The sequence below is a fragment of the Varroa destructor genome, unplaced genomic scaffold, assembly GCF_002443255.2.
Source record: "Varroa destructor unplaced genomic scaffold, Vdes_3.0 BEIS01000002.1, whole genome shotgun sequence".
NCBI classification, from domain to species: domain Eukaryota; kingdom Metazoa; phylum Arthropoda; class Arachnida; order Mesostigmata; family Varroidae; genus Varroa; species Varroa destructor.
The window spans coordinates 421,754-442,799 of record NW_019211455.1 but is presented as its reverse complement, the minus strand read 5'-3'; the positions used below and the strand labels follow the sequence as shown (position 1 = coordinate 442,799).

The following is a 21,046-nucleotide window of genomic DNA, read 5'->3' as shown; positions in this document are numbered from 1 at the left end:
TAATGGCGTCAGAAATTCGGAATATGATACTTTCAACAATTTGCAAATTGAAGGACGACAGGTGGTTCCTTCGCAAGCTTTTTGCAAGTTCTTAGTAAGAACTGCTTTTTTAGCGAATAGACATAATTATCGGCAATTCATTTTATCTTACATTAACACTAATAATAATATTAATTATATGGGTTGCTGAACTCATTTGCCTCGCCTACAAATATGAACGACGTAGCGTCATTATCGGTTGGTAGAATTGCGCATTCCATAGCCATTCAACGTAAATTAATTTAGTCTTCACGAAATATAACTCATATTTAGTTCGTACCAATTCGGCCGCGTCTACCAGGCGATATGACGCAGCTGTACAAAGCGTTGTCTGCATCTCACGAGCAATTTCTTCGACCGATTCTTAGTGTTGACCCGTTTATAGCAATCGAACGGAAGTCCGTTATTTCACAAGCTGGCAAACAAATAGCGCTGCTTCTGAGCCTTCAATTCTGTTGCGAAAACTTTCAGATCGTTCCATACCGATTACACATCATGCGATTAGACACCCTCTCTGATTACAATTCCATGGCATCGCCACTTTTCATCAATACTACAGACTGACGTTGTTTACTCTCAATAGGCGTATGGCCTAGGAGACGCTCGAACAGCCCTATTGACATGCAAATAATGCCGAAGCTCCAACAAGCTGTGAAAGACCAGATACGGCTTCCGGATCTAGAATGGCACAATAGCTTCTAATAGCAATCCGCTTGACCTTACACTGACAAAAAAGCAGTTAGTTGCAAGCAACAACAGCTCCCGAATTTCCATCCGTTGACCGACGTTTTAAATGCAACGTTCGCGTTACTTTGGAGACAAATGTTGCCAATACTGCTAAAATCATGCTCTTGGGCAGAAGAAACCCTTTTCTCCTTCACTTCCCGAAGCTACCTTCATGCTTCTTAACCGTAAAACAAGACTGTAAGGCTTATCGTATATCGTCGAATAAGACTTATCGTTCTACTTGGGTTGTCTGAAAGAACATTCAAGAAACTAGGCCTATTAGATTTTGCCGTGAAGATCCATTACGTATCCTTCTCCATTATTCCTCAAGGCTTTCAATATATACACCTTTGTGCTACGCAAACTACAGGGTCTCTTGGCTGCTCCAATAAGCTGCGCTTTCGGCACGGTTTCATTAAAAGCCAGCCCTGCCAATCTCGTCGACCAATCCAGATGTCCTCTACTGCCTTTATTGGCCCATCTATATGAGCCATATACTGCCGTTTTACCGATGCTACCGGGCTGACACGCACAATCAACTACAGCCGTTAGGCGCAGTTTCATATGGATAGGGATTAGTTCATTCTAGGTTTCCGCAATCATACTTACCCACTACAATAGCACTGTCCCTCCTCGCTACTCTTCCAAGTATAAGATTCAAGGCAAGCTGAATGCTATAAAAAAAATAACAATTAATAGCACTAGCAATATGATAATAATGGTGATAATAATAGTCATGGTACTTCATCTAAATCGCGCCATTGTTTTAGAAATGAACAATGCCAAATTTAGCCCACAACGTAGAGCTTCCTTGTAAGCGAATTATTTATCTGAACGAGGACATTGGGTAATAGAAACAGCAATGCTATGTAATTATAAATAGTACATGCAACTTTATTTACACTTGCATACGTTTATATACAGTAGGTACCGTAATGATCCTAATAAATTGAACCTCAAATGTCCTTCCCGTTTTTACTACCTTACTTGTGCGCGAAAATAATAACACAAAAAACAGTAAAGTATCAAACGGTCTGTTTGGGCTGTTCATCGGGCAATCTGTCTTGGTTTGTCCCACATGCGGTTTTCCCTTAGCGCTTCTTCTTCGCCAAATCGACCTAAAAGCGAATCTTTCGTGGCACACTCGACTCCTGCTCAGCGGACTGCTCTACTTTCCGCTTATTTTCCTGCTCTTTTTTGTGTTTTGACGGTAACGGAAGATCGATAGGCTCGCACGGGTGAGGCTTATTCGAAAAATAAGACATCTTCAGCGCTTCGGTACACGTGCACCTGAGCAGTCGAATAAAGAAACATGAAGGTTCCAGATAATTCGAATAAACATTGTGAATATCTTTCGAAACGATACATCTTTAATAGTAGAATGATAGTTTTGACCTTTTATTTTTTTTACAGATAAAGACAAATCGTGCCTAGTGCGCGTTTTGGTCGAATAATTCTTATGATAGCTTCATGCCATAAAACAGAGCTGTTCTTCACAAGTGCTCATCACACACGCGACGACATGAACGTATCTGAATAATACTAACAATATCCTATAACGTTTAATATTCTTAGCCTCTTGAGTTTCGAATAGTGCGAAGTTCTGTGATGTACTCTAACTGAACAGAAGTTTTTGCCTAGTTTTATTCCGAGCTTCACCTTTGTCTGCTGCATTCGGCATAAACGAGGCTAAAATTCTGATTAACCTTCGGCGTTCCTGCTCAATAAATTACTAAAATAAATAAGTTACTAACAGTGCTGAAAGAAGAAATATCAGTTGTATCGCTTTTGATAGGAGCTCCGTATAATTCTGAATGTGCACCGTACGTAATAGGATAATGCAGCAAATAGAAATTCTTACTCGCACTTCCATAATGGTGACGTATTGTCATCAAATTTCGTAAAAGCTGTCTCTGGATGTTTTTAACTTTCTCTTAAATCTCTAGAGTTTGAAACATATAAACTTTAAAATAAATATCTGTTTTCCTTGTGAAACTACTATACCATAACTGTATCTCCACCTACCGTTGGAGGGGGTCCATTGCAAGAAGCTTATGCAACAATTCGAGAAGATCGTCTCCAGCGGCAGTAAAGATCACCTCGAAGGGCGTCGCTGGAAAAGTCTATTATCAAACAGGATAAGAAAGATCGCCATTAGAAGAGTAGTTGATATTAAGAGGTGATTCTCAATAATGTAAGATAAATTATGGTTCGATAATCATGATAACTTCGACTTTTTTATACACTAACAAAAGTACAAAAGTTGTGTGAATATGCGAGAGAGAGTTAGAATGATTTTTACTCGAATTCTTCAGGAAAAAGAGTGTTTGCACTACGGCACCCCTTTATACCTTAAATTCAACGTAATCCGGCAATTGGGTGATGCCAGGCCAGGTTTCCTCGGTGGGTGTACCCATGCATTGAAAGATCTTTGACACTTGATCCAGGTCCGTTTCACCAGCTAGAAAGGGTACCCTAAGAAACGCCCCTGCAACATGTTATTAACTAAAGTTTCGATTTCATTCGGGCTACTACTGATGCTATCACACTCAATCCGGTAATTGTCTTTATACTAATAGTCAAATGTTTGCCATATTTATATATAACACACATATAAGAATTTAGTCACATAGGGCTGTTGTAACTGAAAGTAATTAGTGGTTTAAATTTTTCTCTCAAATGCGCTGTTCTGTTGTACAATTGAGTCTCAGCTTATCACGCTTGGATTGAACACAACATAGCATTCTTACAAGTCCACGATCAATAATCAACGAATTATTTATATTCTGTGATAATCGATGCCATAGAGTACAGTTAAGATCACGCGTGCATAACATTTTATAATATAATTAATTATAATATAATTGTAAATATTGTACCTTAGTAAAAGTTCGGCCAGTATACAACCCATCGCCCACATATCTACACCGGTTCCGTAAATTCGAGCACCAAATAAGAGCTCCGGAGACCGGTACCATCTCGTAACGACCTAAATACAAAAGGAACAGGGTTGTAACTCAAGCTTGATAGTTGCTGTAATCAGGGTTTGCGTTACATATATATAAGATCCCATTATATTGTCTCGACACTTATTATAATACTATTCGGCACGCAATACTGTATGATTCAATTGTTTTTAGAAACACCAACGCGGTTTTTTGCTTTTATTTTATTTTTATGGATGTAGGCCCGCAGTCCTATAGTCACTTTCATTGCGTTAAGATAACTATGTACCTAAAACAATATTATCTAGTTATGCTGTGCGACATAGAGAAGGGTCCGCAACCGGTTATAATATGGTCGATCGGACAATTCATAGCCATATAAATAAGGGAATCATACTATTGTATTTTACTACATTCCTTGCATTACCTGATGAGTGTAAATTCTCGTGGGTGATCCAAAGAATTTAGCCAAACCAAAATCACCGATTTTCAAGATACCCTTGTCATCTACAAGTAAATTATTAGGCTTCAGATCGCGGTGTAGGATCCAGTTATGATGGAGGTACTCGAGACCACGTAGGCATTGAAGAATGTAGCATTTTACATGCGCCGGATATAAAATTATGCGAGAATCCTGCAGAAGCACAATTTTAAATTCATAGCCAAGCGTATAATCATGACAAGTATTTTTGTATTAAAAATTTCATTTCTCTGAATCATTTGATAGAGCATTTTCAAACGATTTGCTTTCTCAACGAAGAAATGTTGAATTACCTTGGTTATTCAAAATCTTGATTTTAGTTGTAAGTCTAAGCTCTAAAACTAAGCTATCACTATGTATGACTAAGGTTAAATTAATACTATGTAATCGTATCCTTTAATTAGTAACCATCGTGTAGTTGTTGCCGACCAAACATGGGAACAAGAGGTAAGGCCGTTACGTGTTTCAACGTTTACTTCGAACACGGGCATTGACACACTTCATATCATGTTGGAAGCCAGCCGGACTTATAACTCAAAAACTTCATATAGTTGCATGTGCGGACTGTTTAGTTTCAAACAGAAAAACCTATGTCTGGATATAAAACTTGGCCTCACAAGGATTAACTGATTCACATATGCTAGAAAAATAAATTCGGAACATGTTTACTATTGAGCCCCTAGTTCTCATACCTTGATTATCGCTTCGAGATCAGTAATCATGAAGTCAAATACAAGGGATATGTCACTTTTCTGTCCGAACACGTCAAGTAAGCTAAGCACATTTTCATGTTGCAGCTCCTGCATTAATTTGATTTCTCTGGAATACGACAGTTCACTGTTAAGTAAAATAACATCAAAGCACGGCAGAACTACTCACGAAACAGTTCTATCTAAATATGTGCTACTCACTGGTGCACACACAATACCTGCACTGCCGACTGATCCTAACGATTATCAATAGAATAAGCAAGATAGATTTGAAAAACGTTTTCTTAATAGCAGTTGGTAAAAGAATTAAAATCTTCCTGTGGGAACACAAGTTGGCCGTCAATGAATAAAATCTTATACTTGGTAGCCTAATAAATTAGTTCCACAAATTCGTCTATAAGATTGGTATAACTCACATCAAGTGAAAAGTTTTAAGTCGTTCTTTACCTCAATTTGATATTGAATATGGTGTTGACTTGTCTATACTAAATCTGTTATCAGTAATATGAATAAAGATGATTTAATATAACAAGGAGGGAATACACGTTTTGAACATAAAATATCCATTAAGAAATACCTGAGAAGCTTAGCTTTGACGTTTCCTTACCTTAGAGCAGTTCTATTAATGCCGTCGCGTGCCTCAGCCCTGAAATACGTAATGCTTTGATTAAACACTAAAAATAATAAGTATATATATATATTTAAATTAAACCGAGTATGAATATTTACTTTCATTGCGAGTAAAATTTCGATAAATTTAATATTCGAATTTAATCCGGTGACCCGGAGGCGATTTGAAAAACGCAATACTTCCGATGTCAGCATAGTTTCTGCGCATTTTTCTAATATCCATAGTTCGAAATTGTCCTGCAATGTTGTTCAAGTCCGTTACAAAAAAAAAGGCTTTTCAACTGTATCGCTGTTTTTACTTCTATGATCAACTTTTCGCGAGATTGCATTACTTAATTTTTATATAAGAAGCAGACGTAGATGTTCGAAATTAGTTTAGTCAAGCTGAGTACTACTAAACCTTTTTTGTAAGGCAATTAAATTTATACTGGTATTAATTATTTTCTTTTTGTTTTTTTTCAGTTGATTGATGAATTTCAATTGATGTTTATTTTCGCAGCTCTCATACCACCATACGTTTTGCGTTGTAATTACTTATTGATTAAAAACAATTTTGGTGCTTATCATATGGGGACTTCAGTTCTGCTCAATAAATTACCTGGAGCCGAGCTTAATCTTTTTGACAGCGACGATATTTCCCGTATTCGCATCCTTTGCTTTGAAAACAGTAGCAAACTGGCCTTCGCCCAGATACTCAATCTTCTGATAGCGAGTCTCTGCTGATAAGTCAATATCAGCCATTTTTCATTGAAGACTGTAACAGTGACAGCAGTTACCTAGCCTTAGTTTTTTTCATCGAAATCCCATAAACAGCTTATTCCTTATAATATTAAACGATCAAAGTAATATTTCTATCCAAATAACCACAAAATTCGTTCAAGCCAACGGTTTCCTTACGACTCCATTCACTAAGCTAAAAAGTTTTATAAAATGAGTAGACTAAGGATACCATAGATGCCCATAACAGATTTTGACTGCTGTAAGAATGCAATCACCAATTCTGTGTTGATAAATGCTGAAAATCTCACACCTTCCTATAGATTAAGCTAGCTCAGCCAGAGCTGTAGAAACCTCATTTGCTAATGGCGCATTTTACATTAAGGCATCAGGGATAATCTCCAGCAAGTAAGTACACTACTAAGAATATTTTTAATTTCTGATCAATAATAAGAAAATGTATAATTTCTTTTCATAATATATATATATATATATATATATATATCTTTTACAAGCGATGCACTTATCGATGTGATATAGAGAACACGATAACATGTCAATGACAAGACAGCGAGCTAAATGGAATATGAATTGTTAAAAAGTACCGCCAATAATACTGCGAACATAATTGAACCAAATATCACCAGAATAATGTAAATATTATGTACTGCTAAAAAATAATTTGCAAAACGAGCACTTTACACGTTGAACCGCAGGTTAACATGCGTAATGGACTTTTACCTGATTTATCCTAGAATGGATTTATCTACGATTGGTTTATGCATTATTCTATCATCGATCAAAGAAAGGGTTGCAGTGTTCTACTATAACGAAACACATAGTACTTAAGAGAATACATCTATTATACCTCCGTACAAATAATTTTAATGAATAGGTCGTAGTTTCACTTACATGAGTACACTATAAACCTCACCGGTTGTATATTGAGAATGGGCAGCACTCAAGGTACAAGCGTATAGAATAGCAAATGCGATTCTATTGTGCAGTAAACATAAAAATTATCCATCAGTTAGCTAGCGGCTCCATATAATTATGTTTACGTGAGCAGTTCGAACGACGGCGGGCAAAGTCGCATGTTACACCGAAGCGTTCAAATAGACGCACTTACCGCGCCAAATTTAAACGGCGCTACTCCATTTTATGCAAGATTCGACCGAAGCATTGATGTCATCTTGGAATGAACGTGGATGAACAGACATGAAAGTCTATGCATAATAAATCAATGGTTGTAATATATACGGCGAGCTTTAAATTAAAACTACAATTAAAATATTTTGCTTGTATTTCAAGACGTATCGTCGTCATGGGTAGTACAAAGCTCTCGCTGTATTTTTCCTATTCACTGTAGTTTACCTCCCTCGTTTTACCATGAACTCAAGTGAATGTCGTGTTCTACGCTCCAAACTGCTGTTAACCATCAGTCTGATTTCGTATTCTGTTACTTCGTTAAAGCAGAAACGCTTGTGACCATTGAACTGACAGCTTTATACCTGTTGCGCTATGAGGTGGGCACATAATCCATTCCGGAGCCACGTGTGAAGAAACCCTGTACTAAATTTTCCACAAAATTGTTTCTGTGACCCAGAGTACATTCCATTGATTAATTCTTTTTTTTTTTAATGGAATATCTGTATATCAATTTCTTTCAGATCGAACAATTTCACCAATGAACCAATTATTCAAGCACCTCTAGAGCATATTCCCACAATTTCGATTTTGTCTGTAACAATATCTCTTCTTTTTTTTTTGTAATGTATCTTCACTTAGCAAATGTTCATTGCAAAACAATTTCGTAATAACTTTAAGACGCCGCACTTGAAAGATCTTCTGCGCTAGGAACTTTCAGCCAAATTAGGAATTTATAATACATTTAGGTGATCGCTCCAGAAGTTCGGTCATAGATAGAACCCAAAAGCTCTTATCTTTTGTGTATGAATTTTCAGTATGGTTGCAAAATACAAAAAGAAAGGTTATCTGTTTGTTCTTACGAAGCTGAGTTTTTTGAATACGGGCACTACTCTGCTATAATAGGACGTGCTATTTACACACATTATCTCTAATTCAACATCTATTATTGGTCACAGAGATGAGAAGTTCTCTGCGGCAAATTACTATTTTAAGGAATTCTTACACCTATCTGTGTTAACATTTCGGCTATGCTTGGCTTATTGAAATGGCAAAACTTTAAAAGCAGAGGAATTTTGATTTTGCGCCCAGCATTAAATTTTTTAAAATTGGTAGTTGAAGTTCTTTTTTAGTAAGTTCGTATAGTAAGAGCTAATAGAACAACTACATTTTTTTAATTGCATGTACTATTGTGTGCGTTATTTTATTTTTGTTGCTTTCGGTCCTGAATATGATACAACAATTTAGCAAACTAAGAATCTTTAATCAGTGTTAGTTAAGCGGGACAAAGCAACGATTTGACAAATATATAACCTACTGTTTACCTATCCGCACCAATCCCATATATCGCCACAGCAAAAAATGCTAAATCAAAACAATATAGCATTGGTTGGTTTGACTGTCTTTTACGGCCAACTGTAATAATTGTACTTCTTTGTCAATAGCAGGAGATTTTTGTATCTTATTTCGTGATGATGATACGCATCTGTTTAGTTAACTGAAACACATGTAACCCTCTTCTACTCCTCGTACGATTACTGACTTTGATGTGACGTTAAACGATAATTCAAATAGGGTAAGACAACAACCGCAAAATTGTAATAAAGTATACACTGCACCGCTATTCAATCCGTTCAATCATCTGATCGATTTGTCGCGCTTGATGTTATATGCGAAAGTGAACTTTAAAACTTAACTAAGTCGAAATCACCAATTCTTAAAAACCTTAATCATTGATAAGCAAATTGCTGGGCTTCAGATCTCGATATAGAATCCGGTTTATATACAGACATTCGGAGCCATATCGACATTTAAGGATATAGTATTTCATGTGTAGCGTATACGAAATAACGCAATTGTCTTATGAAATCACAATAATATTAGCTCTTACCAGATGCAAAACCATGTATTCTGTTTTGGTGGTACGTTTCTGGTTTCGGTAACGTAGCACAGATGCGTGATTATGCGAGGCGGTTCATCTAGTCCTTAGCTTTAATATGTGCAATCATAGAAATAACAAATTAGTCCACTATAGCGCTGTACCGTTAATTGTCCTATCGGTTGTACTATCCTATAAAGTTCTGTTTGATGGTTCCTTCGAGGTCAGAAATTATAAACTCAAATATGATGAGAAAATAAACTAAAACAATGGGTTATATATCATTGTTCTGGCCGATCACGTCAAGTTAAACACATTGCTATATTTTAGCTCCTGCATCAACTTAATTCCCTTGAAATGCAATAGGCCTAATAGGACTTCAAGTCGATATAGGGTACATACAGCCATAAACTTGGATTTGCGTAATTTGAATTTAAATTTAAATGTACATAAATTGAATTTTTTTTTCATCGGATACTGAAATGCTTTTCACCTCAAATGTACTCAAACGTTGTTTCTTGAATATACCAGCCAAGTTTCCTTGAAGGCAATACATGCCTTGTATGTGTTGCTTTCAAGGGAACGTAAATTCTTTTTATCATGCCCTGTATGATAGATACACATATAAGGTTACAATTTTTTAAATTTATTTCTATAATAAATATTAACGATCCTTAGCATGTTCACTTAGGTCTTTGTACGGCGAAAAAGTTCGCCCTATCTTCTCTCTGGAAGTCTTAATAAGCTGCGTTCATGTGCAAACATTTTCATCATTGAAGCCAGACCCAACTTGCAATTGTGTCCCATTGACCGTCTTGACAAAAAAAATATCGGCACACGAAACCGTGTCGCTGCACAGATCTTTAACAAAAACTGATCAAACTTTTCTCTCACATGACGCTAGCCAGTAGCGCAAGTTTCGTTTTCGTACCTTGCAGACGCAGTATACAAACAGGCAGAGATCAGCGACATCACTCGCCAGCAGTCGACGTTTCCTAGCCCATTCAGCGGTTGGTGGTGGTGATGACGGGTGGAGGAGAGAAGGTCGGCCCCAACTGGAGAGAAAGTGATTTTCGTCTGCTATCGTGTGCTTATGTTGTATATTGCTATTCGCAACTCGAGAAAGGGTGGCGATAATAATAGTAATAACAATATAGGATAGGTTGATGTTTATCATGTTATTTTTTTCGCTGTTCTGTTGTAATTAATCATGGACCGTAGTGCAATGCATACTCATCGCAGTAGTGTTTATGGTATCGTTAATTAGAGCAGTAACATAAGAAAGAAGTGAAAGAGGTTGTTGGACAGTGAAAAACATGGCATTGTAATGAGAACACCCAGAGCTGACGGCATTAGTTAAGTGTGTGCGATGTGTGTTACCGTTTGACGAGCCGCTACAACGATCGCTGCTGCCAGGAGGGTGGATCTGTGATTAAGGGGAGGGGGTGATCTTGTCAACTAGGGTGAGTATAGTGGGTTCGCTTACGAAAATTTTTGGTGAACATATTGATTACTTGGTGCAGCCGTCAGGCACTTGTTAACTTTTGAAAGCGCAGCTTCGTACGATAGATAGAAAGCATGCATGTATGCGTACTTCGTGAAGGTTAGGAGATATAAAGAAGCTTTGACGAGGAAATCATCGATACAGTGGTGCTTTGGGTACCTGAGAAAACTGTTTGATTCCACTTTGCCTGTTCAAGTTGTTTGAATTGACTGGCCGACGAGAATTCAGCTTGGCGCTGAAACGATTGTCCATGTTAGCAAAAACTGAATGTAGTTATAAGTGAAATATTTTCAAAGCGTATCCATCCAGTTGTTCGTGAGCGTCGAAGGTGATGGTCACACGACGGTAGAGACGACCCCGTACAAATCTGTCCTTTTCATATTTAGTCCATTACATATACGTGTATGGTATTCTTTACACTGCGCTTTGCTACTGTTGGCCAGGGGACCGTGTCATATGGGATTACTACAGACGTAATGGTCACAGCCTGTGGCGCATATAGGTGATTATCGGCAATATCTGGGTGATCTTCGTCTTTTGATTGGTTTCCCTCTTTTTAACGGAAGATTACCACCAGATAGTAGTGATTCGGCTCGTCATGTTTTCGAAGTCACTTACTTCCACGGCTGTTCATAATACCTCAATTCACACGCATCCTATTCTTCTGGTTGCTGTGCCGTTTGCCAGGTTGACCGTTTTGGCTTCAATAGTCAGTATTCATTCAGACAAATAAGCCTTTCCTTATCTTTATAAAGGGCTGGTGAGTCCTCTAGTCAGGACTAATATGTCATCTACAAACAATACACCAAGGAGTTGATAAGAAAGGAAACTAACGAAGCTGTGATCCGTCCCATATACCCTTTTGTTTCATCGGTTGTCTGTCTGGAAGACCAACTGACCAAAAGCGATGGCGACTGGAAAAGAAACGGAACGAGCATCGATGGTTTGATTCAACGTAACCGGTATGAATCGCATTCCCGCTACGCGGTATGTGGCTCCGCCATAGATAAAGCAACAAAAAGGAATGGTTTGATATCCTCATTTACTCTTGGTGCTAATCTAGCTGAATTTATTCCTTTTTACATTTCGATTGTTGTAGTTCTTATTATGGCAATGGCGATGCTACTGTTATTATTCTTATTATTATTGTTACTTTCTTATCGTAGTTATTTTGTTATCGTAGCAATTCGTATTACTGTTATTTGCAAGTCGATTAGAACACACGTCGACGCAATCGTGCGCGGGTATGTTACGTAAGTAACAGTACGGCAATACAAGCTCGATGAAAAATGTGGGATGAAAGTAGAACAAATATCAGAGAGCTTAACATCAGTAATAACTTTTCGCTCTGATCATGGTCGCGCACCTACATCGAATGAATGCATCTACAGATCTCTGTTATTTTTGCAGTATGGCTGTGGCACCAGTGAAAACTGTCCGAGTAAATCGGGGACCAACTGGCTTCGGAATAACCTTATCAGGTTGGTAAATTTTAGATGCATGTCTCTTCGTGGTCCGCTGTAAAAATTGATTTCATTGCAAATATCGACAGTGGAATTTCTGCTTCTACTATTTATTCTATTCTATTGCCTTCATTTTTTCAATATGTGTATTGAATAACATAAAATCTTCTTATCTTGCCTATCACAGATATAGAATACTTGATAAGAGCTTTGCGCGTCAGTATTACTGCTATAACTTTAGGACGATTTAGAAGTTAAGTGGATTATTAAATTTTAAAAAGCTCGGGAAATTAATGAAACTTCTTTATGCCCAGTAAAGATAACGAATTTTTAGTTTAAAAGACTACCAGTTCTAAGAGACCCTAGCAAGAATCTTACCACCGTGTTCGGTTTAAGGTTGAAACACTACTAGCTGGTTGGAAAGGTGAAATGCCATATTTACGGTATTTCGTAAAAGCAGTCGGTGATTGATAGATCATCTGCGCCATTTGTAAGCAGTTGAAACGCGTTTTCTATTTGCAGTTTCCTTATACCACTTGGCAATGATAGATTTCAAATAAATAAATAAATAGCTACTATAGATTAACACGCACACGAGTTACATGAATTGCTTACACAACTATAGTGACTTGTTTATCGATTGAAAGTTTCTGAATGCTGCATTGAAGTGATAAGCGTAGTACAAAAACGAGTATTTCTAATGCTCCTTCTTGTATACACATTTTTTTAGCAAGTACTCTAAATTCTCCACAGTAATCGATAGATATCGCACGTCTAAAATCTGTGATTTTAAAAAACCGTGATCTTTAGGCACGAGGCGTACATAGTCAAAGACTGAAATATAGGTAAATTGATAAACTCTATACGAATACGTTTGCGGACGAAAGTGGTAAAGTATGACTTACATAAAGACCATACATAAAGAGATACTTACATAAAGAGATTTGACCGCAGCCAGCGGTTAGATCCAAGCAGACGGTGCCTTGAGTGGCAACATAATTCGATACTGCCTTTTTTTTTATAATGTGAGACCATCGGCAGTGTGGCTTGGACGGCCAAGCCTCTGGTTGAAAGACACCAGGGGGGTCACTACGTCAAGTCCAGCCAACAGCACACAACCTGCATGAGAAAGAAAGATTAAAATATGAAACTATATTTAATTACATATTGGAATTGATAAGGTGACCCGAAAATATGATGAAATTCTGCATTCTTATGAATATGAATTTTTTTTGGCCCATTGTTGTAATCGTATTTGATCAGGTAAACGACAGAATTATCGCTACCGATATGAATGATGCGTCATTGTCCATCTTGAATATTTAGTTATTAAGCATAGATACTAAAAGCCATGGTAAGGTAGACTTGTTCTTCCTGTCAGTCGACATATGACGATTCGTTACGAAACAGTGTCTACTTAAAGGGTTGTTTAATAAGTTGCGAGAGATAGTAACGTCATGTTACTGAATAGCACTATGTATTAAGGAGGATACATGCTAGATAATACTAGCTAATGTAAAAGCATTTAACCTGGTAAAAAGAACAGTATCTATAAATATACTTTCATATTAAACAACACTGAAATGCTCACTTTGTTCAGTAGGGTTAAATTGCCCGAACCAAGAGGTGAAATAATTTCCGTGGTATAGCACACCAGGTCATAGAAACGCATTATAGTCCGATATATCATATCGATGCTGGGCGGTGTATTAGAGTAATGCAAACTTTGTTTTAATGTGTCATAAGCTGTACAACGATGGAAACAGAAATTAACAAAGTGCTCAAAACAAGGAATAATATTAACTATTATTATATATTATTCGAGTATTTCCTTGACATAAAAATAATGAACAGCAATAGATTAAAAAAATCCTTATAGTCGATGTGCACATTTAGATATTATGCATATTGCAAAAGAATGGTCGTCTTATCTGGTATTAAATAAAGAAATTGTGCCAAATCACCAACGTTCACACGACGCTAAATGTTTGTAAAAAAAAAGACTACTAGCCTCATATATGTATACATATTTATCACCGACATGCAGTGTGAGAATGTTCTTTTGAAGAGCTAGCGAAATTAACACAGAAATCCCAATCAGACTCGGCTAAAGAGGTCAGCAACAAGTGGGCGTTCGACTCCCGGCTGCCGAGCTTTGTTATCTGCCGTGCACAAGGCGTAGAAAAAGGAGTGTCACCTTGTGCCACCGCTGCACAGAACTCAGACCGGTGCATACCATTATGTTTCTGATGGGTCTTCGGCTAAAGTAGTAGCCAAAAGTCCTCTTCTGCCGCACCGATCATTAAATTCACGGAGGATTATCGATTAGACCTCAGATATAAGAAGTCACGTATTCGATTATAATAAAGTCTAGCGCTTGTACTGAGGCTGTGGCTGTTACTTTATCACTAGAGCGTTTTGACACTTACATGAATCAGCAAAGATGTTTGCTTCTGTAGAAAAATGTGACGTATAACCATACGATTCGAATGGGATCCAAGGAAATCGTTTTCTTTTATATATTAAACGGTAATTTCTACTTCATTAAAGTTAAGGACGTGGAAAAAAGCATAACGAAAAATGAAGTATACTCGTGAAGTTTTAGGTGTGCACGTTGTCACTGACCTAATACCCATTTGTGAATTTGAGATTCTACATTTCATAGTAGTATCTGTTTGTATTTTATATGTATTTCCTTATTGTGGGACATTCATCTATCTGATCTGATTGTAACCAAATAATTGCGACTGTGTTGTATTGAACGCAATAAACAGTGGAAACTCATCTCTAACTAAGACTAGGCTCAAATGGACGCAAAAAGCCAGATTATATTTGACCTAGTGATGGAAAGATTGATTTGCAATACCAGGTACGCTTACAGGCATTTGGATGAAATTAAGGCAAAATGTCATGAGTCTAGTGGGCTGGGCCAAATTTTTTTAAGGTACAGGCTTCGCTTTTTAGGTAGCATCTTAGAGAAGCTACACGACACAAATTAGTTTTTAGTATATGCTGCAGTGAATCTCATAAATTCCACAAACATGTAAAATTCCGTTATATTCCAGAACCGCAATATCAGCTTATATGAAGGGACTAAGGAATGGAAGGGGCAAATTAGAAGAACGAAACACTTAAAGCAAATGTTAATGAGGTAAAAAAGATGAAAGTTTTATCGTACTAATGAAAAGAGATGTTGCTGCGTGGCTTTAATATAGGCCGGTCTTAAGATATCGAGAGCAGTGCTCAGCGGTCGCTGTTGCGAGTTTCAGCTTCTGTAGAAATTGCAGCAAGGACATATAGACATTACACGAGTTGTGTGAATAAAGAAGGTTATTTTTCTCTAGGCATTAATCTGAAAAAGGTCATTTCAGATTGCGGAGCGAGGATATCGGAAACTATATGTTTGTGTCCAAATACAGCACCAGCAATGACACAAAGTTTAGTTTGTTCGATAAGGAAGATGAAATAATAGTACCCCAAAATGCGAAGCAGTAGGCAGCGTTGGAACTAAGACATAGAAAAAATGTTAAAAGGTAAACCGCATGTAGAAAAGGCTCGTAATAAAGAGACATAAGATATGAAAACAATACAATGGGCAACGAAATGTGCAAATGATGGTATAGTAATGATAGACAAATGAAATGATGAGCTGCATCCCTGATAAAAGATCTATGAAATAGATATATATCATTCACAGCGTGGTGACTGTATAAATGCTTTCCCTTGGTTATGGCTCGTCTTGATCATTGAATTACCTCATATGCGCTGGTTCGGACATGTTTTTGATAATTTTTTCTACTTCCTTCTCTTCTTATTATTATTTTGATCTACCCCGTGCAGGCATGTATATGCAACGGCGTGTTTGGTCATTTATCTTGCTTTAGGTGTTGTCGCTGGCGTTCGCTGTCGGTTTGTCATTACGAGAAATAGCAGAAAAAAGCATTAAATTTTTCTAGTCAGTTCATAAGTAGTATGTGATGCGTTATCACTTTTGTCATCGACCATCATTTCATCCATTTTATTTAATGGTTACTTTTATCGCAAAGCTGTTCGATGCGTCGATTGTTGTTATTTTTTGACTTCCAGAATTCCAGCAATTTTACTCCGCAGTAATGGTTAAAGTACTTGTGGACTGTATCTGTGTATTTATCTGTCGGCCAACTAGAGGTCAACATCTGGCTTTGGATTCATTCATTTGTTCAAGGCCATTATTTATTTGCCCGCCGATTTTAAACACGAAGGAAACTATTAAAATTACTTATTTTCCATTTAACGCGCTTTTCTAGATTAGTTTTATGATCTGGCATTACCATATCAAGTCAAAACCATATGATTTAGAGCCTCTGTTTACAGCACTTTTGATGATTCATTTAAGTTTGGTTTCCAGGTTACTTTGATAACTTTCGTGTCTGAACATCACCAAAAAAGTATTGTGATGGATGAAACAGGGTAGCGAGTCAATGTTTAGGTATTTTTACTATGATTAGCAGAAAATTATTAATAGTCGCTTTTGAGTAAGGAGTACAGGTTACCAAATCATTCATATTCCACTACAACATGAACGCATAAGCTCCCATTTTCCTTGCTTGTGCATGACATATTGTATAACAGCGACTACTTAAATGATATCACGGCCAATATAATGGATTTTTCGTGCCTTACGTTCTATTGTCGTTAAGCATTGACAACCTGGAATTGATACATAATGATGACAATGATGACAGTGACCTGAGTTTTGGTCTTGCGACACGATTTAAATCATTCTGGTAAATGAATGTATTACCTCAACAAATGAACACTGTTAAACGCAAAAGCGTACACTAGGCATTCTTTACTTGATACGTCTTATTTAGTCCAGTGATTTCGCTACTTTCGTTCTTTTTTTTTGCTGCCATTTTGTGGTAACATCTGCCCCTGCCTATCGAAACAAATGAAAACATCACTAAATCGCTTTGTCATAACCTTAGCGTATTTTTTTTAACTATTGAACAAATATAAATGACAATTTACCCTGGAAAGCGTCTCGATATGCTTTACTGAATATTCTAGATACTCAATCATTCTATGGTTACTAAAAGTTATTTTTTTTCATTACCTTACAAATGGCGATCTAAAGGAATTGATTGAGTAAACTAACTACTCATATCCAGGTTTTTATTATTGTCGTAGTTAGCACTGTCCACCTATAATTACCGTAATTAGGATGGATACGTTGCGATTGGCCTTACAGCACGTGAATCCGATTCGGTTAATATCATCAGATCATTATTCGATCTGTTTGAAATACATAATTTCAAAGGTGTCAGTTTCGTGGCAACGCTAGTGGTCGCATAAGTTATTTCGGAGTTGAACGACGCGAAATTCAGTAAAAGTGGATTGAAATATCAAGTCAACTTGTTTCTATTTTCGGTATCGGCAGGGTCCAAAGAAGTCAGCTGCTAAAAGCGGCACGTACAAAGCCGCAAATATGGTGTCGCTGGTAATGAGACTCTATAAGACACTAGTCATTTAAGCATAAATGTCGTGTTAATAATAATAATAATAATAGTGATGGCGAATATAGCGGTGGTGACAAAGAATGACGCAGAAAAGATTGTAGACTATGTAAAATGTAAATGTGGAGCGTAATTGCGCCTATAGCCTAGCGTTCATGCAGGTTTGTTCTTTAATCCAAAATAAACTTTTCATAATGTTTGATAGTTGGAATTAGCTATAAAGGACAGTAACCAATTTAATTCAACGGTGTTTAGTGCTGCCAAAACGGCACAGAAACGCTTGAATTTCTTATTATGTCCCTTTATTAATTTAGCGTAGCAGATTTTCCATGAGATCTGCTTCGGACGAAAACACCGTTCACTTTGCATATTCAATACAGATAGTAAAACCAAAAAGTTCGTTTGGGTTATTCGGTTTAATGCATTTTCATTGCAATTATCTATAATCGTTATCATTACTGATCTACTATTGTTACTGATCCGAGCATTGTAAAATAGTTGGTGCTGTGAATATAACATTATTAATAATGTTATACTATATATGTATATATAAGATTATCAATAACCTTTATTGCTTATGGTTTAACATCTCTGTATGCACAGGTCAGCATCCTTGTATTTTGAGCAGCGTACATGAAGAAAGTGAGGCTTTTCAGGCTGGCCTCCGGCACGGTGATCGACTCCTTAAGGTGAATGGAGTTCCCGTAGACAAAGGTACGTATTTGCTTTGTGAGGTCCCCTTTTTGCTTTTTGTGTAGTTTGTTAAGTCTAGCATAAGGGTGCTTTCTAAATGCTAGATAATCATCCACGAACTGAGTGTATTTTATAGAATATGGTAAGTTGTGGAGCCTGCAACGTTCTACGCATAGTGCAAGGTATCAGGATTTTGCTCGAGAGGTATCAATACATGTTAATAGAAATAAAAATTCCTAAACGATTTCATATGGTTTTTCCTATAGTAGAATAGAACAACCAGTTGATAGAATAAAGCTTATAAGATAACCACATCTATTCCAACTTTATAAGTTAAATGCTTGGTAACAATGCACCTTTGTTGTTGAAATGGAACGACATAAATCGTTGCTCTTAGACCTTAAAATCAAAGCATCATTTGCTGGGTCAGAAGGACGAAACGTTTCCTGGCAAAGGCAAGAAAACCTTTTGAGAGCTATATGACGTAAGTGTATTTAATGAAGTCTTATGTTTGATACTACTAAAGTTCTTCTCTATTGATAAATTAGCACAGAAGATGGCAGGATTTAGAGAAAACTATTAAGGCACTCAAGTAGATTTTTGATATGGAGTTTTGAGTGATATATCTCGTTCGCATCACTGTTTTCAAATATGTCATATTGATTTTACACAGTTTTACAATTATATGCTTAAAAACAAGGTAGTGAAACACTACGCATGATTCATATGTGTAGTATATATGTACTATACTATGTATATACCTAGCAAACTGACATTGTAAATTTGAATGCTTACAATATAAACTGCCTCTTTCAAAAAAGGTTTCAACAAAATTCTACAAAAAACTTTACAGATGTTTCATATTAACTTGCTAAATAAGATTAAATAACTTATTCATTCACTTAGTATATAAGGTGTCAGTAAACATATCTAGGCAAGAAAAAACCTCGATCAGTTAATATTTACCCAGTGAATGAATGTCACTTTGTTCAGCATTCCTAACAGAACTGATACTATGCAGTAAGAATATACCCCCATATCGCCATATGAATCAAGGCTGCTCTGCAATACTATAAAAGTAATTTTGTCAGCTGATTAAAACTCTAAAAAATTATAATTACTGCACAATCTATGCACTCGCAATAAATATATTTCTATATCGTGATGTAATTCTGTATGTTTCCTTTTCTTTCAGCTGCACACGATGAAGTGGTATCGGTTATTGCACGCAGCGGCTCTTCGCTGACGCTCTGTATTGCGCCCGGTTAGTCAGTCACCATGATAAGAACTCGGCAGATCTGCTAGTCGTCGCGCACCTTACTCTCCCCCTTATCCCCCGTTTCTCTCATTCCCGCGCAAAGGGCATGTTCTGTAAACAGATAAGGGCTTTGTTTGTTTGCTATTGAAGTCCACATGTAGACATATCTATGTGTATGCATTTGCCGTGTTTCCAAAGGGTTAAAGTGACTGGCTGCACTTTCCATTGACAGAGGTTTCTTCGTTTATCGTTGTTATCAGAATGCTATGATTGGACTGGATGCATCATTCGTCGCTGAGCTATATATGACATATACATAGATGTATATATCAGTCGGTAGTACATTTTTCTTGCGAAACACGGTCGTCTTGCAATATCGGAACGGTTTAGAAACCGTTGACTTGTCAATGGCAGACGTTTCTACCGTTTTCACGTCTGTGATAAGTGAAATCGCATAGTTAATAGTTCCCAAAGCTATATGCACGGTTTTAAAGAGCAAAAACGTTTTTATTGCAAGTAACGAAAAAGAAAGAATTCGATGTGTTTATCTGGAGCAGTGAGTTAATTTAATAGCGAGATTCAATGATTATAGTTTCATGTTCTTTGAAACTTCACTGGTCAAAGGAGTCTTTTGCATGTATAGTATGAAAACTTGACGCAAAGTTTTGACCACCTAACGCGCAGAAATATTTGTGGTTTCAATTAATCAGGTATTGCTCATGGAGGTGGTCCCCTGGACGCGCTCAGCTCAAGTGACGAAGATGAGGATTTCATTCAGAGCCAAGCGCATTTCATCATCGAGCAAGTTCACAATAAGGTACATTAGCAAATTAAAATTGCGAATGGTTTGTATTGCTATGCGCAATTTGACGAAAATTATGTAGATTTTTTTTTTTAACATAATATCTTGACTTTAGGGAAACCAGTTGATACAGGATTCATAAAAAATCCCTTGTCCTACTAATAATAGTAACGATGATCATCATCGTCATCACTACCATCATTGTGGCAATAGTTGTCCATTCAATGTCAGTTAGCGAGATCAATGTTAATAAGCCTGCCAAAAATATTGACTCAGTGATAAACCTTTTGCTAATACTTTGTCGTGTTAGCTAGTCGTTGGTTGATTAGTCGTTGAAAAATGCATTAGTCCGTCGTTCTCTTTCCTTAATAATTACACTTGGCCGGATTGTTGATCATATGCGTCAATAAGTGGATTAGTTGAGAATGATAAAGGTTAATTATCGCTAATACTCTAGTTGTTAAGTCAAATACACATACACGCGCTCAAGGTTACGTGGAATGGTGTTCAGCCCAATTTAAACCGCGGATTTCTAGCTGATCATAGTGTTACAGTTGA

At 37.0% G+C, this 21,046-nt stretch overlaps 2 protein-coding genes across 16 annotated transcripts in view; one reads left to right on the top strand and one right to left on the bottom strand.

Annotated features, from left to right (window-relative positions):
* Positions 1–1,635: 1,635 nt before the first annotated feature.
* Positions 1,636–21,046, bottom strand: part of Cdk7 (Cyclin-dependent kinase 7) — a 21,647-nt gene continuing 2,236 nt past the window's right edge. Inside the window, exons 1-10 of one of the 8 annotated variants that reach the window (XM_022794968.2) lie at positions 10,205–10,328; positions 9,286–9,384; positions 6,130–6,285; positions 5,509–5,547; positions 4,884–5,010; positions 4,138–4,344; positions 3,645–3,754; positions 3,117–3,240; positions 2,791–2,888; positions 1,636–2,055 (exon numbers count right to left, since the gene is read on the bottom strand). In XM_022794968.2, the coding sequence (XP_022650703.1) occupies positions 1,884–2,055; positions 2,791–2,888; positions 3,117–3,240; positions 3,645–3,754; positions 4,138–4,344; positions 4,884–5,010; positions 5,509–5,547; positions 6,130–6,272 (1,020 nt within the window). In that variant the 5' untranslated portion in view covers positions 6,273–6,285; positions 9,286–9,384; positions 10,205–10,328 and the 3' untranslated portion in view covers positions 1,636–1,883. Of the gene's footprint in view, positions 2,056–2,790; positions 2,889–3,116; positions 3,241–3,644; positions 3,755–4,137; positions 4,345–4,883; positions 5,011–5,508; positions 5,548–6,129; positions 6,286–7,160; positions 7,340–9,285; positions 9,728–10,204; positions 10,329–13,174; positions 13,360–21,046 lie in introns of those variants that run through there. The other 7 variants (XM_022794973.2, XM_022794974.2, XM_022794971.2 and 4 more) reach the window with 7 other exon arrangements.
* The window catches only part of loco (regulator of G protein signaling family member locomotion defects), a 25,549-nt gene continuing 15,098 nt past the window's right edge, over positions 10,596–21,046 (top strand). The window contains exons 1-6 of one of the 8 annotated variants that reach the window (XM_086980598.1): positions 10,597–10,736; positions 11,667–11,739; positions 12,188–12,258; positions 18,339–18,449; positions 19,624–19,692; positions 20,397–20,503. In XM_086980598.1, coding sequence (XP_086836724.1) covers positions 12,189–12,258; positions 18,339–18,449; positions 19,624–19,692; positions 20,397–20,503 — 357 coding nt within the window. In that variant the 5' untranslated portion in view covers positions 10,597–10,736; positions 11,667–11,739; position 12,188. Of the gene's footprint in view, positions 10,737–11,138; positions 11,280–11,604; positions 11,765–12,187; positions 12,259–15,305; positions 15,392–15,611; positions 15,774–18,338; positions 18,450–19,623; positions 19,693–20,396; positions 20,504–21,046 lie in introns of those variants that run through there. The other 7 variants (XM_086980596.1, XM_086980599.1, XM_086980597.1 and 4 more) reach the window with 7 other exon arrangements.